This window comes from Leptodactylus fuscus, chromosome 6, assembly GCF_031893055.1.
Source record: "Leptodactylus fuscus isolate aLepFus1 chromosome 6, aLepFus1.hap2, whole genome shotgun sequence".
In the NCBI taxonomy this organism is placed as follows: Eukaryota; Metazoa; Chordata; class Amphibia; order Anura; family Leptodactylidae; genus Leptodactylus; species Leptodactylus fuscus.
In genome coordinates, this window is record NC_134270.1 from 53,699,129 (window position 1) to 53,710,982 (window position 11,854).

At 40.8% G+C, this 11,854-nt stretch overlaps 1 protein-coding gene across 1 annotated transcript; it reads left to right on the forward strand.

Annotated features, from left to right (window-relative positions):
* The first annotated feature begins 9,367 nt into the window (after nucleotides 1-9,367).
* Nucleotides 9,368-10,831, forward strand: HES2 (hes family bHLH transcription factor 2). The gene is made up of 4 exons (XM_075278533.1): nucleotides 9,368-9,492; nucleotides 9,603-9,698; nucleotides 9,854-9,941; nucleotides 10,091-10,831. Exons 1-4 carry the CDS (start codon nucleotides 9,403-9,405, stop codon nucleotides 10,399-10,401), a joined length of 585 nt encoding a protein of 194 aa, XP_075134634.1. The 5' UTR covers nucleotides 9,368-9,402; the 3' UTR covers nucleotides 10,402-10,831.
* The last annotated feature ends 1,023 nt before the right edge of the window (nucleotides 10,832-11,854 follow it).

Consider the following 11,854-nt stretch of genomic DNA (forward strand, 5'->3'; position numbering starts at 1 on the left):
AAAACATCTTAATGTCTTTAAAGGAAAAGCTACATGAAAGGAACAATGCCAGCTTGATGTGTGCCATGTGGAGGTGCCAAGTAGGTGTGGGTTGATAGGACTGTAATTTAGGATAGGTGTGAGGAGGGTGGAAGATTTTAGGGCAGTGATACAAAGTCAACAAGGTGCAACCTTAATAATAGGATCTAAGTAAAAAAATATGCAAATCGATTCTCCAGGATGTAATAAGGAGAACAGTGCCTCTGTATGCTGCCCTCTAGGGGCAGCCCCTTAACATCATGCATGACTCAGTTAATAAGCCTACTGACATGATGCGGGGTTTATTGCCAAATTAGTATTTCTATTCCAAAAGGAACAGATTCCCAGCTATAGAGAGCGCTGTTTCGGTCTTTTGGACCTCATCAGCATAGCACAAGGATACTAATTTGCATATAGCGCAAACCAGGGTCAGGAGATAATCATACACATTAGGGAGAGTGTGTGCCTACATAGGCGTATGGAGACTTACAAGTCATTCCTGCTCCACTAGGGATTCTGAGTAAAAAATATGCAAATCTATTCTCTAATATGTAATTAGGAGAACAGTGCCTCTGTATGCTGCCCTCGGCCAAATTAGTATACCTGCGCTATGCTGATGAGGTCCAAAAGACCGAAACAGCACTGTCCATAGCTGGGAATCTGTTCCTTTTGGAATAGAAATACTAATAAATAATACCCCGCATCAAGTCAGTAGGCTTATTAACAGAGTCATACATGATGTTAAGGGGGCTTCCCCTAGAGGGCAGCATACAGAGGCACTGTTCTCCTAATTACATCCTGGAGAATCGATTTGCATATTTTTTTACCCAGAATCCCTAGCAGAGCAGGAATGACTTGTAAGTCTCCGTACGCCTATGTAGGCACACACTCTCCCTAATGTGTATGATTATCCCCTGACCCTGGTCTATAGTCTCTCACTCTGCCAAATAAGTATCCTTGCGCTATGCTGACGAGATACAAAAGACCGAAACAGTGTTGTCCATAGCTGGGAATCTGTTCCTTTTGGAATAGAAATACTAATTTGGCAATAAACCCTGCATCATGTCAGTAGGCTTATTAATTAAGTCATGCATGATGTTAAAGGGGCTGCCCCTAGAGGGCAGCATACAGAGGCACTGTTCTCTTATTTACATCCTGGAGAATCGATTTGCATATTTTTTTTACCCAGAATCCCTAGTGGAGCAGGAATGACTTGTAAGTCTCCGTACGCTTATGTCGGCACACACTCTCCGTAATGTGTATGATTATCCCCTGACCCTAGTCTATAGTCTCTCATTCTGACAAATTAATATTACTGTACTATGCTGATGAGGTCCAAAAGACTGAAACAGCGCTGTCCATAGCTGAGAATCTGTTCCTTTTGGAATAGAAATACTAATTTGGCAATAAACTCCGCATCATGTCAGTAGGCTTATTAACTGAGTCATGCATGATGTTAAGGGGGCTGCCCCTAGAGGGCAGAATACAGAGGCACTGTTCTCCTAATTACATCCTGGAGAATTGATTTGCATATTTTTTACCCAGAATACCTAGAAGAGCAGGAATGTCTTGTAAGTCTCCGTACGCCAATGTAGGCACACACTCTCCCTAATGTGTTTGATTATCCCCTAATAGGATCTATGAAAGAGAAACTATTTGACAACATAAGCTTGAGTAAAATGACAGAAACCATAAAATTGTAATAGTACCGCAAAATAAGCATGTCTGTAAGCATTGGTGTAACTATAGGGGGTGTAGAGGTAGCTGTGGCTACCGAGCCCTAGACCCTGTGGGGGCCCCTAAATTACACAAGGTAGATAGGGGGCCCATTACAGATTTCACATTGGGGCCTAGGAGCTTCAAGTTACACCTTTGTCCAAGTGACAAGACAAAAAGATATATGAGGTGACTGCAAGGAGTATGTAAGGTGCAGGGTGAAAGTAATTGTAATTGATGAGGTTGTGGTGTTCATCTGGGGAGGAACATAACTTGTAGATGGGGAATATAGAACAATATACAGAATATAGAAAGCACAAATATAGCAAGAACAAATGGACAAGACAGAAGTTTAGGTGGACATGTGAGGAGCAGCTTGAAGCTTCAGCTGAGTAGGACTGCCTGAGCAACTCTAAAGGCTAGTTCACACGGGGACATGGACGCTGATTTTGACAGCGGATTTCGCGGCCAAATCAGCGTCCATACAATGTATCCCTATGTGAACTGCTCGCTTTTTTTTTTTCTGCTAGCTCGCGACATGACCTATCTTTCGGGCGGAAGCCGCTCGCGATGAGCCGCGGCTTCCGCCCAGCAGCAGACCCCTCCATGTCGGCTCATTCATTTGAGCCGACAGCGGAGGTGAAAGCCGTGACCGCGATGGTCGCGGCGGGAGCAGTTCACATAGTGTGGACATTGTATGGACGCTGATTTGGCCGCGAAATCCGCTGTCAAAATCGGCGTCCATGTCCCCGTGTGAACTAGCCCTGGGAGGGAGGAAGGGAGGAAGGAAGGGAGGAAGGAAGGAAGGAAGGAAGGAAGGAAGGAAGGAAGGAAGGAAGGAAGGAAGGAAGGAAGGAAGGAAGGAAGGAAGGAAGGAAGGAAGGAAGGAAGGAAGGAAGGAAGGAAGGAAGGAAGGAAGGAAGGAAGGAAGGAAGGAAGGAAGGAAGGAAATACCTGAAGTGCAAGTTCAGCGATGGATGGATCACAATTTACAGCATCTATCTTTTAAGAAAGAAGAGCTGAGCTCTGTATATACTGTGCAGGTGAGCAGATACAGGCTGGACCCAGAGCTGGATTAAAGTCAAGGAAACCATAATAGAGTTTACAAACAAGTAAAATGTACAGATTGGAGAGAGGATATCAGAGGAGAACATTCAGTGGAGCTTGAAGGCTACACAAACTAGCAGAAGAAGTAAAGATTAGTCTGAGGGAACAGAGGGCAGAACAAAAGACATCTGGGAAGTATAAACAGCAGGTGAAAGAGGAAGTAGTAAGTCCTAGACAGTCAATGTCTCAAAGAAAAGGCAGAGCAAGGTCCATGTCCAGGAGATACAGGGAGAGAGAGGAGGCCAGAGGAGTGAGGGTACATAGATGGAGATGTTACAGGATGCAGGCTACATAGGGTAGAATGCAGAGTACAGACTACAGAACTCTGAGTTGTGGGTGTGAGATATGGTAGTGATGCAGTGAATGCACAAGGTCCAGGTTAAGGGAGAACATCTAGGTAGTGGAGTATAGGAGGACACACAGTAGAGGCTAGCGATAATACAACTAAATGGAGTCTGGAGAGAAAGATACTTGTCCCAGGCAGTGGTGGAAGATACATTATGGAGGCTGGAGAGGAAGGTTACATAATGGAGGCTAGAGAAGAGTATACTGTACATAATGGAGGCTGGAAAGGACATAAGTGGAGGCTAGATATTAGAATGTATGGTGGAGTCTGGCGTTAAGGACACACACTGGAAGTTAGAGGGATACAAGGTGAAGCCAAGGAAGTGAATACCAGGTGGAGGCTGGAGAGAAGTCTACTCAGTATTTGAGAGGAGGATGTCTGATGAAGACTGGTAGGTAGGATGGGAGAGAAGGCTGGAGAGAAGGATGTGCGGTGGAGGCTAGAGAAGAGATTACAAATTAAGGTTGGGGAGGAGAGTCATGTAAACTGAGAATTAGATGAAAGATACAAACAGGAGAGAATATTGTGGAGGCCAAAGAGGAAAATACAGGTGGAGGTAGAAGCGAAATATGTAATGGAGACTGGGAAAGATGAGTGGAGCTCACAGAGTAGGATGTGTGGGAAGGACCTAAAACAGAACACAAGTTCGAGATTGGAAAGGAGAAACATGGTGGAAGATAGAGAAGAGGATGTAAGAGAAGGATGTATGGTAGAGGCTAGAAGGGAGAGGATAAAGTGTGGAATTTATCATAGAGGCTGAAGAGTTGGATACAAAGTGGGAGATGGAAAAAGAGTGTAGGTGGAGGCTGATTGAAGGAATTTCGGTGGAGTTTGGGACTAAGACATGTGGTGGAGGCCAGAGAAGAGGATGAAAGTGGACCTTAGAGAGAAAGATACATTGTGGGTGCTAAGGAGAATGCAGGGTGGACATTGGAAAGTATAAAACATATTGAAGGCTGGAGAGGCGAAATCTGGATAGGATGATGTAAGAGATGGCAGGGGTGAAGGTTGTATAGTGGAGTCTAGATAGCAGAATGTAAGTAAACGTCTGAGAGAAGAATTCATGGTGTAGGCTGGATAGTTGGTTGTAAAGTGGAGGCTGGAGAGGAGAACTAGAATAGAGGCTGAACAGGAGAGTGGGGTAGTGGAGGCTGTAGTGTAAGCAGAATGCCAGGAGAAGGGAGAGAAGAACGATAGATGGCAGAGGCTGGAAAGGAGGATGCAAGAGAAGAGGCCAAAGAAGAGATTGCATGGAGAGGATGGAGAGGAGAATTCATGTAGGGAGCCGAAAAACAAATTGGAGGTTGGGGTGTGTAGTTGAGGTTAATGAATAGAGGGTGGAGGCTGGAACAGAAAATACTTGGGGAAGGATGGAGAGGAGAATTACATGATGGAGGCTAAGGAATAAGATATATAATGGAGGCTGGAAAAGAGGCTGCATAATCGTGTCTGAAAAGGAGGACACATGGTGTGGGCTAGAGAGAAAAATACCGGGTGGAGGCTGCAGAGCAGGTTGTAGACTGGAGTGAAGGAGTGTTGGGTGGAGGCTGCAGAGCAGGAGTCGGGCGGAGGAGCTGCTTGTACTCGGGCTGGGGCTTGGTCCGTGCACATAATTAGTGGCAGCTTCTCTCTCCCGGCGCGTGCTGCTGCAGCTGAGCTGGCTCGTGCCTCACTGGCAGCGCGTGCAGATCCAGTGCAGACACTTTACTCTTAATATATACAAAACACACAATACAATATACACAAATACCTTCTTAACTCCAATAACTTTAGCAATACTAATTCTACTAAAGATAATAATGCTACTTATTACTACTAAGAATAAGAAACATTTGCATATGACTCTACTCCCTGCATCCTCTCCATCACCCAAATCTACATCCAAGCAATGCAAAAATGCCATATATGCATGAATACAATGTGAACACCATCCAACAACATCATATAAAAGCATAAAATCCTGTTCTGTAACATGAAACAACAAATAACCTGACACTCACCATTACCTAGGAAGTTTCAAGCTCTCTCCATGTGGTCAGACTCAGGACCATTCACAAATGATGTCCTTATCATATGTGATGCTTCATTCTTAAATTTACAGAACCTGGAAGAGAAGATATTGGGAAATGAATGATATCAAGAGCAACTCACCAGAAACAGACGCACAACACCCAATATCAATGAGACCCCAATAAGACCCTCTGCTTTCCTTCCAGACAGCTGGGACATTATAGAAAGAAGCTTTACTAAATGTAGAATATTCTCTTGTCCGATGGACCTGATGCACCCTTCCCCCTTCCTGGCCATCTATCCCCCCCCCCCCCCCCCCATATAATCATAAATATACACAACAGATCTCCTTTGTCTCATCTATAACAGATGGAGCAGCCAAGCCAAAATGTGTTTATTTCAACAGAGAACAAAAAAGCTGCTATGGAAAAAAGTTTGGATTGTGAAGCGTGTAAGCGGGAGGATGGGCAGGGAGGGGGTCTCATGGGAAGATGGGAGGGGGCGGCGGGGAATTTGAAGTGTGGCAGACGCGTGCGGCTTTGCAGATCAGCCTCAGACTAGCAATGTCATCTCCTGGAATACAATGCAGATGACCCAGATACAAGCCCCATGTATGGAGGAGAAACAGCTAGAATGTAATATATATATATATATATATATATATATATATATATATATATATATATATATATATATCATAGTAAATGTGTACATTGTGCAGTGATAATACTTCCTCTCCTCCTTCTACTCATGTATCAAACATCAGCACACATTACAAGGAGAAACAATGTAATAGTAGCAACTGTGTAACAAGTTATACTACTATATATAATAATGCACTATAATGTACCAGTGAAACATACCATACAACAACATGATGCTATATCATATACACCACTATATAACATATAGTAATGTCCTAAAGGTGACATATAAAGCACTGATGTGTATCATGCAGTAACATATAATGCTTTAATATAGTATATAATGCATGATTTTTAGACTTTTAATAAGATATGCCATGTACAGCATGTAGTAGAGTATAATACCCTTGTGTAAGGTACAATGATGTTGGAAGACACTACAATGGAGCTATGGGACGATATAACATAGTATAGCACATATACCTGCCATGTAATATAATATCATACCCCTGTGTAAGGTACAATGATGTTGTCAGATAATATAATGGGGCTATGGGACGATATAACATAGTATATCACGACTTCATAGTGCTCATATGGGATATTATAAAGCTACTGCAGGACATTATACTGTTATTGTAGGGTATTATAGCATTATTGCAGGACTGGTACTGCTTCTCTTTGATCTTATTTAATATTTCAGACATTTTGTATATTAATAAATGTGTAGTATGTATAAATTATAACCATTTACTACTTTCTTATCCATATGCAGATGTGAAACTTGATGCCTGAACCCACATCTCTCAGAGGAGATTTACCAAAGCCATGCTGACTTCCTAGCTCTAGGATCAGTATGCGGTCATCTGCTGAGTGTGGATTGTGGCATACAGGATAATTACAGCTTGGGATGCTGTTTAGCTTCCTACTGTTATGGGTTGTGTATAATCCCAAACCAAGCCAAACTTGTGCACTATACCTCATACTTTTTTATGGAGGACAAAGGCTGCCTTGTAAGTAGCACCAATCCAGCTATGACACCCTGCCAGCTGCTTGCTACTTTGTTACCCAAATTGGAAGGGGGGTGTTTAACCACTGACCCCCCAGATGGGGGACCCAAGCCAATATTTATTTCAATAGTCAAATCCCAACTGAAAATTCAAACATAACAAGAGATAGGGGAGGGGGTGGGGTAGGACATAGAGGTGGTCCTGATGAGGACAGGGATTACATAGCATCTCAGACAGCCAATGAGAGGCCTGGGACTGCACCAGGAGCAAGTGGAGGAGAGCTAAGCCAGGTGCAGTCCCAGGCCTCTATCCAGGTTATGAATGCCACAGTCATTTACATATATAGATGTCACATCTGCTCTTGTTGTTAAACCTACTGTTGGGCTGTAGGCTTCATATGTCACATTGACCCCCACCCATCATCAACCCCCCTTGGATTTTTAGGAGCATGCTGATTAGGAAACCACATTCTATTTAACATGCAGACAATATAAAATACTGAGAATACTTTGTGTGAAACCATCAATTCTGTGTATGGCAGGTCCTTATCCAATCACAGGAGGCCTTTAATGTATCCCCCATATGCCACATAATACAGTAGCTTGGCTTGGGGTGTAAGTCCCATGTGCATTACCTGTCTAGGGGATTTGTCTGGTTGTTGTTATAGCGGCTGGAAATATGGCCATGTTCGCAAGGGATATGTATATGTATGTAACTCATAGTAGACGAAAAGGATATTATGGCTACTGGAAATATGTTCATATTAAAATACTCTTTATAACGATAAATAGATAGATAGATAGATAGATAGATAGATTATATATATATAAGGATGTATGTAGTATAACATAATGTTTATTAGCAATACATTCATTTCAGCATTAAATACTCATCTGATACCATCATTCATATCCATCTATAAGCTATCTATCTACCTACCTATCTACAGTATCTATCTATCTATCTATCTATCTATCTATCTATCTATCTCCTATCTATCTATCTATCTATCTATCTATCTATCTATCTATCTATCTATCTATCTATCTATCTACCTACAGTATCTATCTATCTATCTATCTATCTATCTATCTATCTATCTCCTATCTATCTATCTATCTATCTATCTATCTATCTATCTATCTATCTATCTATCTTGCTGCCTATCTCTCCTCTATTACTTGTGCTATTGTCACTAGTATACACTATAATTTGGGTTATGTTCTATATACACTTCTTGGAAAACACATAAGCCACGTGTGTAAATGTTAACTACAGTCAAATCCTCTCATCTCTTGCTTTTGCATATGAATGTTTCCCTCAAAACTTTTCCAGGGTGTTTAGTGGCAATACAAAGTTTCTTCCACAGTGCATTATACTTTTAGTGTTACCATAGCGCAAGTAACAAAGACATTTTGTGCAAACTCCTCTCCTTTATTATATTGTTTCTTTACTATCAATCAGAGGAAAACGAATTGGTGGTCAGTATCTATTTCAGTATCAGACAATATATACCTAGGTAAGGAATATAATACAATAGTATGGATGTGATTCATCATATATTTAGATAACTATTAGAAAAAAAACGAAAATACATATATTACACAGAGAACAGAGGATAGATAGATAGATAGATAGATAGATAGATAGATAGATAGATAGTGATAGGTAGACAGAAAGTGAAGATAGATAGATACAGACAGATAGATAGATAGATAGATAGATAGATAGATACAGATAGATAGATAGATAGATAGATAGATAGATAGATAGATAGATAGATAGATAGATAGATACAGATAGATAGATAGATAGATAGATAGATAGATAGATAGATACATAGATACATAGATACATAGATACATAGATACAAAACAGGGATGTATGATGGCATAATATTGGACTGATAAATATATTGATAGACAACTTTGACACAAATAAATAGAAAGATAATAGATAAAGAAAAATAATATAGAAAAATAAAAATAAAGAAAAAGATATATAGATAGATGACAGAATAATAGTAAAATGATAGGTATCATGCAAAACAGCATAATAGTTAGCTAGAAAGTGATGAGATATGAGATAGCTATAGAGATACAAGATAGATAAATAAATATGAGATAGATTGAAAGATTTATAAACCAATAGATTTCTAGATAGATAGATATTATGGATATATATTATATAGCTTTTATATTATATTGTATAGATATATTGTACAGACTTTGCCTCTTTGTAATACTAGGCTAGTGGTTGATTTCATCACCATATTTAATTCATTTATATCTCTGTCTGATTCCATTATTATTATTATTGTATTTTTGCATACAAGTGCTGGTGTCAGTTACCTGTTCTGAACAGATGGCTCTTGGAATAATTCCACTGAGATGAGGGCAGAGGAGTGGGCGTGTCCCCCAGAGGGTCTTTGTCCTTGCCCAGAATGGGTGGAGTTTCTGTGCAGGAGCTCCCATATATAGCAGTGCAGCATCCCAAGGCAGACACTACCTCTACAACACTCCCGTGAGCTAGCGCTGCCTGTCACTGAGCCATGGCACCCAGCATGATCATCTCTGAGTCTGCCCCCAGCTACCAGCCCAAAGCTGGAAAAAAGACCAAGGAAGCCAGTGAGCTAAGAAAGGTGAGAGCCTGGATCCTTCATTGTATCTGTACTGACTTGTTCCTATCATGAGTCTGCTTATGACAAATGTAACTATAGATATTAACCAAATGCTGCACTTTATTCTGCAGACTCTCAAACCTCTGATGGAAAAAAGGAGGAGAGCAAGGATCAATGAGAGCCTCAACCAGCTCAAGACACTCATCCTGCCCCTGATAGGAAAAGATGTAAGTACTATTATTCTTATTATAATTTTATATTTGATTCATATTATAGTGGTTTTTCATACATAGTCATATAAGCCTGTCCATCCGCTGTATGAAATACATGTAGCATATTAAGTTTTAGGTTATAACCTTCTTTTTATTTCTTTCTCCGATAGAATTCCAGATATTCCAAACTAGAAAAAGCTGATATTCTGGAGATGACAGTTCGTTTCCTCAAGGACATCCCTCCAGTACAGACACAAAGTAAGTACATGGGCTATACTAATAACTTTTGATCTGTCTTGGTCTTCCTATGGGTTCAGAACTTCTGGCAGATTATTATTTTCTGTATAATAGACTGTTTGTTTATCTTTTGGGTTAGATTGTAACCGATTTTTGTTCTTTTTTTAAAGATTCTACAGAAAAATACAGAGAGGGCTATAGAGCTTGTCTAGAGCGTCTCAGCGGTCTCCTAAGAAAGAGTAATGCCATAGCTGGAGAGACCTGCAGTCGCCTACTGGAACATCTTCAGAGGAGCCCCGAGCTCTGTTGTCAAGATTGCACTAAATCTCCCAGTTCTAAAGTCAACAGCACCCCAAGAATTGTCCTTCACCTCAGTCCCAGGAGACCAGAGTTGTTCTGCTCTTCACCAAACCAGGCAGCTTCAAGGCCACAGGTTCCAAGCCCACCTCAGCCCATCAGCTCCATCTGGAGACCTTGGTAAAGACTAAGCATGGACTTGTCCCACCACACAAATGCTCATCTGCTCCATCTGGAGAGCCTGGTGTGGAGCAAACATGGACTTATGTCTCAAATGCAAGCCAACCATTCCAATATATTTTTACACACCCATGACTTCCTTGTAAATATGTTCCTAACTACACAACCACTTGTTGCATGGAAAATTATTCTAAGCAATAGACTGTGGGGTCATTTAGTCCTTTAAGGGGATTAGATATATATATAGGGGTATAAGAAGAACCCTAGTGAACCCAAAGGGTTTAAAATGAGTATGCAATTTGCATTATTTATTTAACCACTTAGTTGCTAGAGAACAAAAGATTGCTAGGCTCTCTGGTGGCTGAAGGGTTAAAACATGGCAGGGCAACGTGCAACAAGGCTTTGTATATATGTATGATTTGCACTTTTTGTTAACAGACTTTTTTATGATCAAATTTTATATATTTTTTTATTTTAAAATAAAAAACAAACAAAAACAAATTGTCGATTTGGTGTTTATTGTTGTCACACAACTTTCCTGGTGCCCTGAAGGGTCAATCTGCTTAGTCATATGCTTTATTGGAGCAGGTGGTGAATCATTGAATTGGAGCTATAGACAAAGACATGTTGTTTGTCATCCAGCTTTTCCAGGAGTGAGAGTAACAGAAAATTACATTTCTTTGTTATAATGGGGTCGTTTAAAGAATATAACACATTCACAATATTAGGACATAGAAATGCCATGGAGGGGACCCTCCCCCCTCCTCATTGTACCCCCCCCCCCCACACACACACACACACAACAAAAAATCACATATACACACTTTACACAAGTGATACTGCTGGTCATAAAGAGTGGCTCCACTGGGTCACCTACTTTGTTTATGTATCATATGGCCAGCATGTAATACTAAATCTCTCCAGTAGGGGCCACAGAAGGTGAACTGTCTGGCTTGCTGCAGATTTCCCCATTGACAATGGTTGGATTTGATGGAGATAGTGGGTGGGGGTGGGGGTTCAGGTAGGGGGGCTAAAGTGGTTTAGTCTGGCATCAATTCAAAAAGGGATAATTTCAGAGAAACTCCCCTTTAAACGTATTCAGTAGTTGTTTGGTTGATTGGTCCCTAAGAACAATATGAGCCTGCCTACTCTGCCATATTGACTTCAGTTGGGAGAACTGCAGCACTGCTACCCTGGTGGTCACATTCATACATTGCATTTTGAAAATATGTGGTTTCCAGATTTATAAAAATACATGATTCCTTGCTTATTTTCAGAGCCGGCGGCAGATGCACCAGAATTATCCAGAGGCCAAAGGTGTGATGTGTAGATTAAAAAACTGGGATAGATAGGTTAGTAAATTCTGGAGTCTTTCTTTAAGTAATTGTGCTGCTCAAATCTTCAGTCATCCTCTGTAGACAAAATGCTACAAAAATCACCGAAAAACAATAATAAAT

Coding starts and splice junctions, on each gene's coding strand:
- HES2 (XM_075278533.1), top strand. CDS start 9,403: ATGGCACCCAGCATGATCATCTCTGAGTCTGCCCCCAGCTACCAGCCC. Junction 9,699..9,853: donor TGCCCCTGATAGGAAAAGAT/GTAAGTACTATT, acceptor TTTCTCCGATAG/AATTCCAGATATTCCAAACT. Junction 9,942..10,090: donor CCCTCCAGTACAGACACAAA/GTAAGTACATGG, acceptor CTTTTTTTAAAG/ATTCTACAGAAAAATACAGA.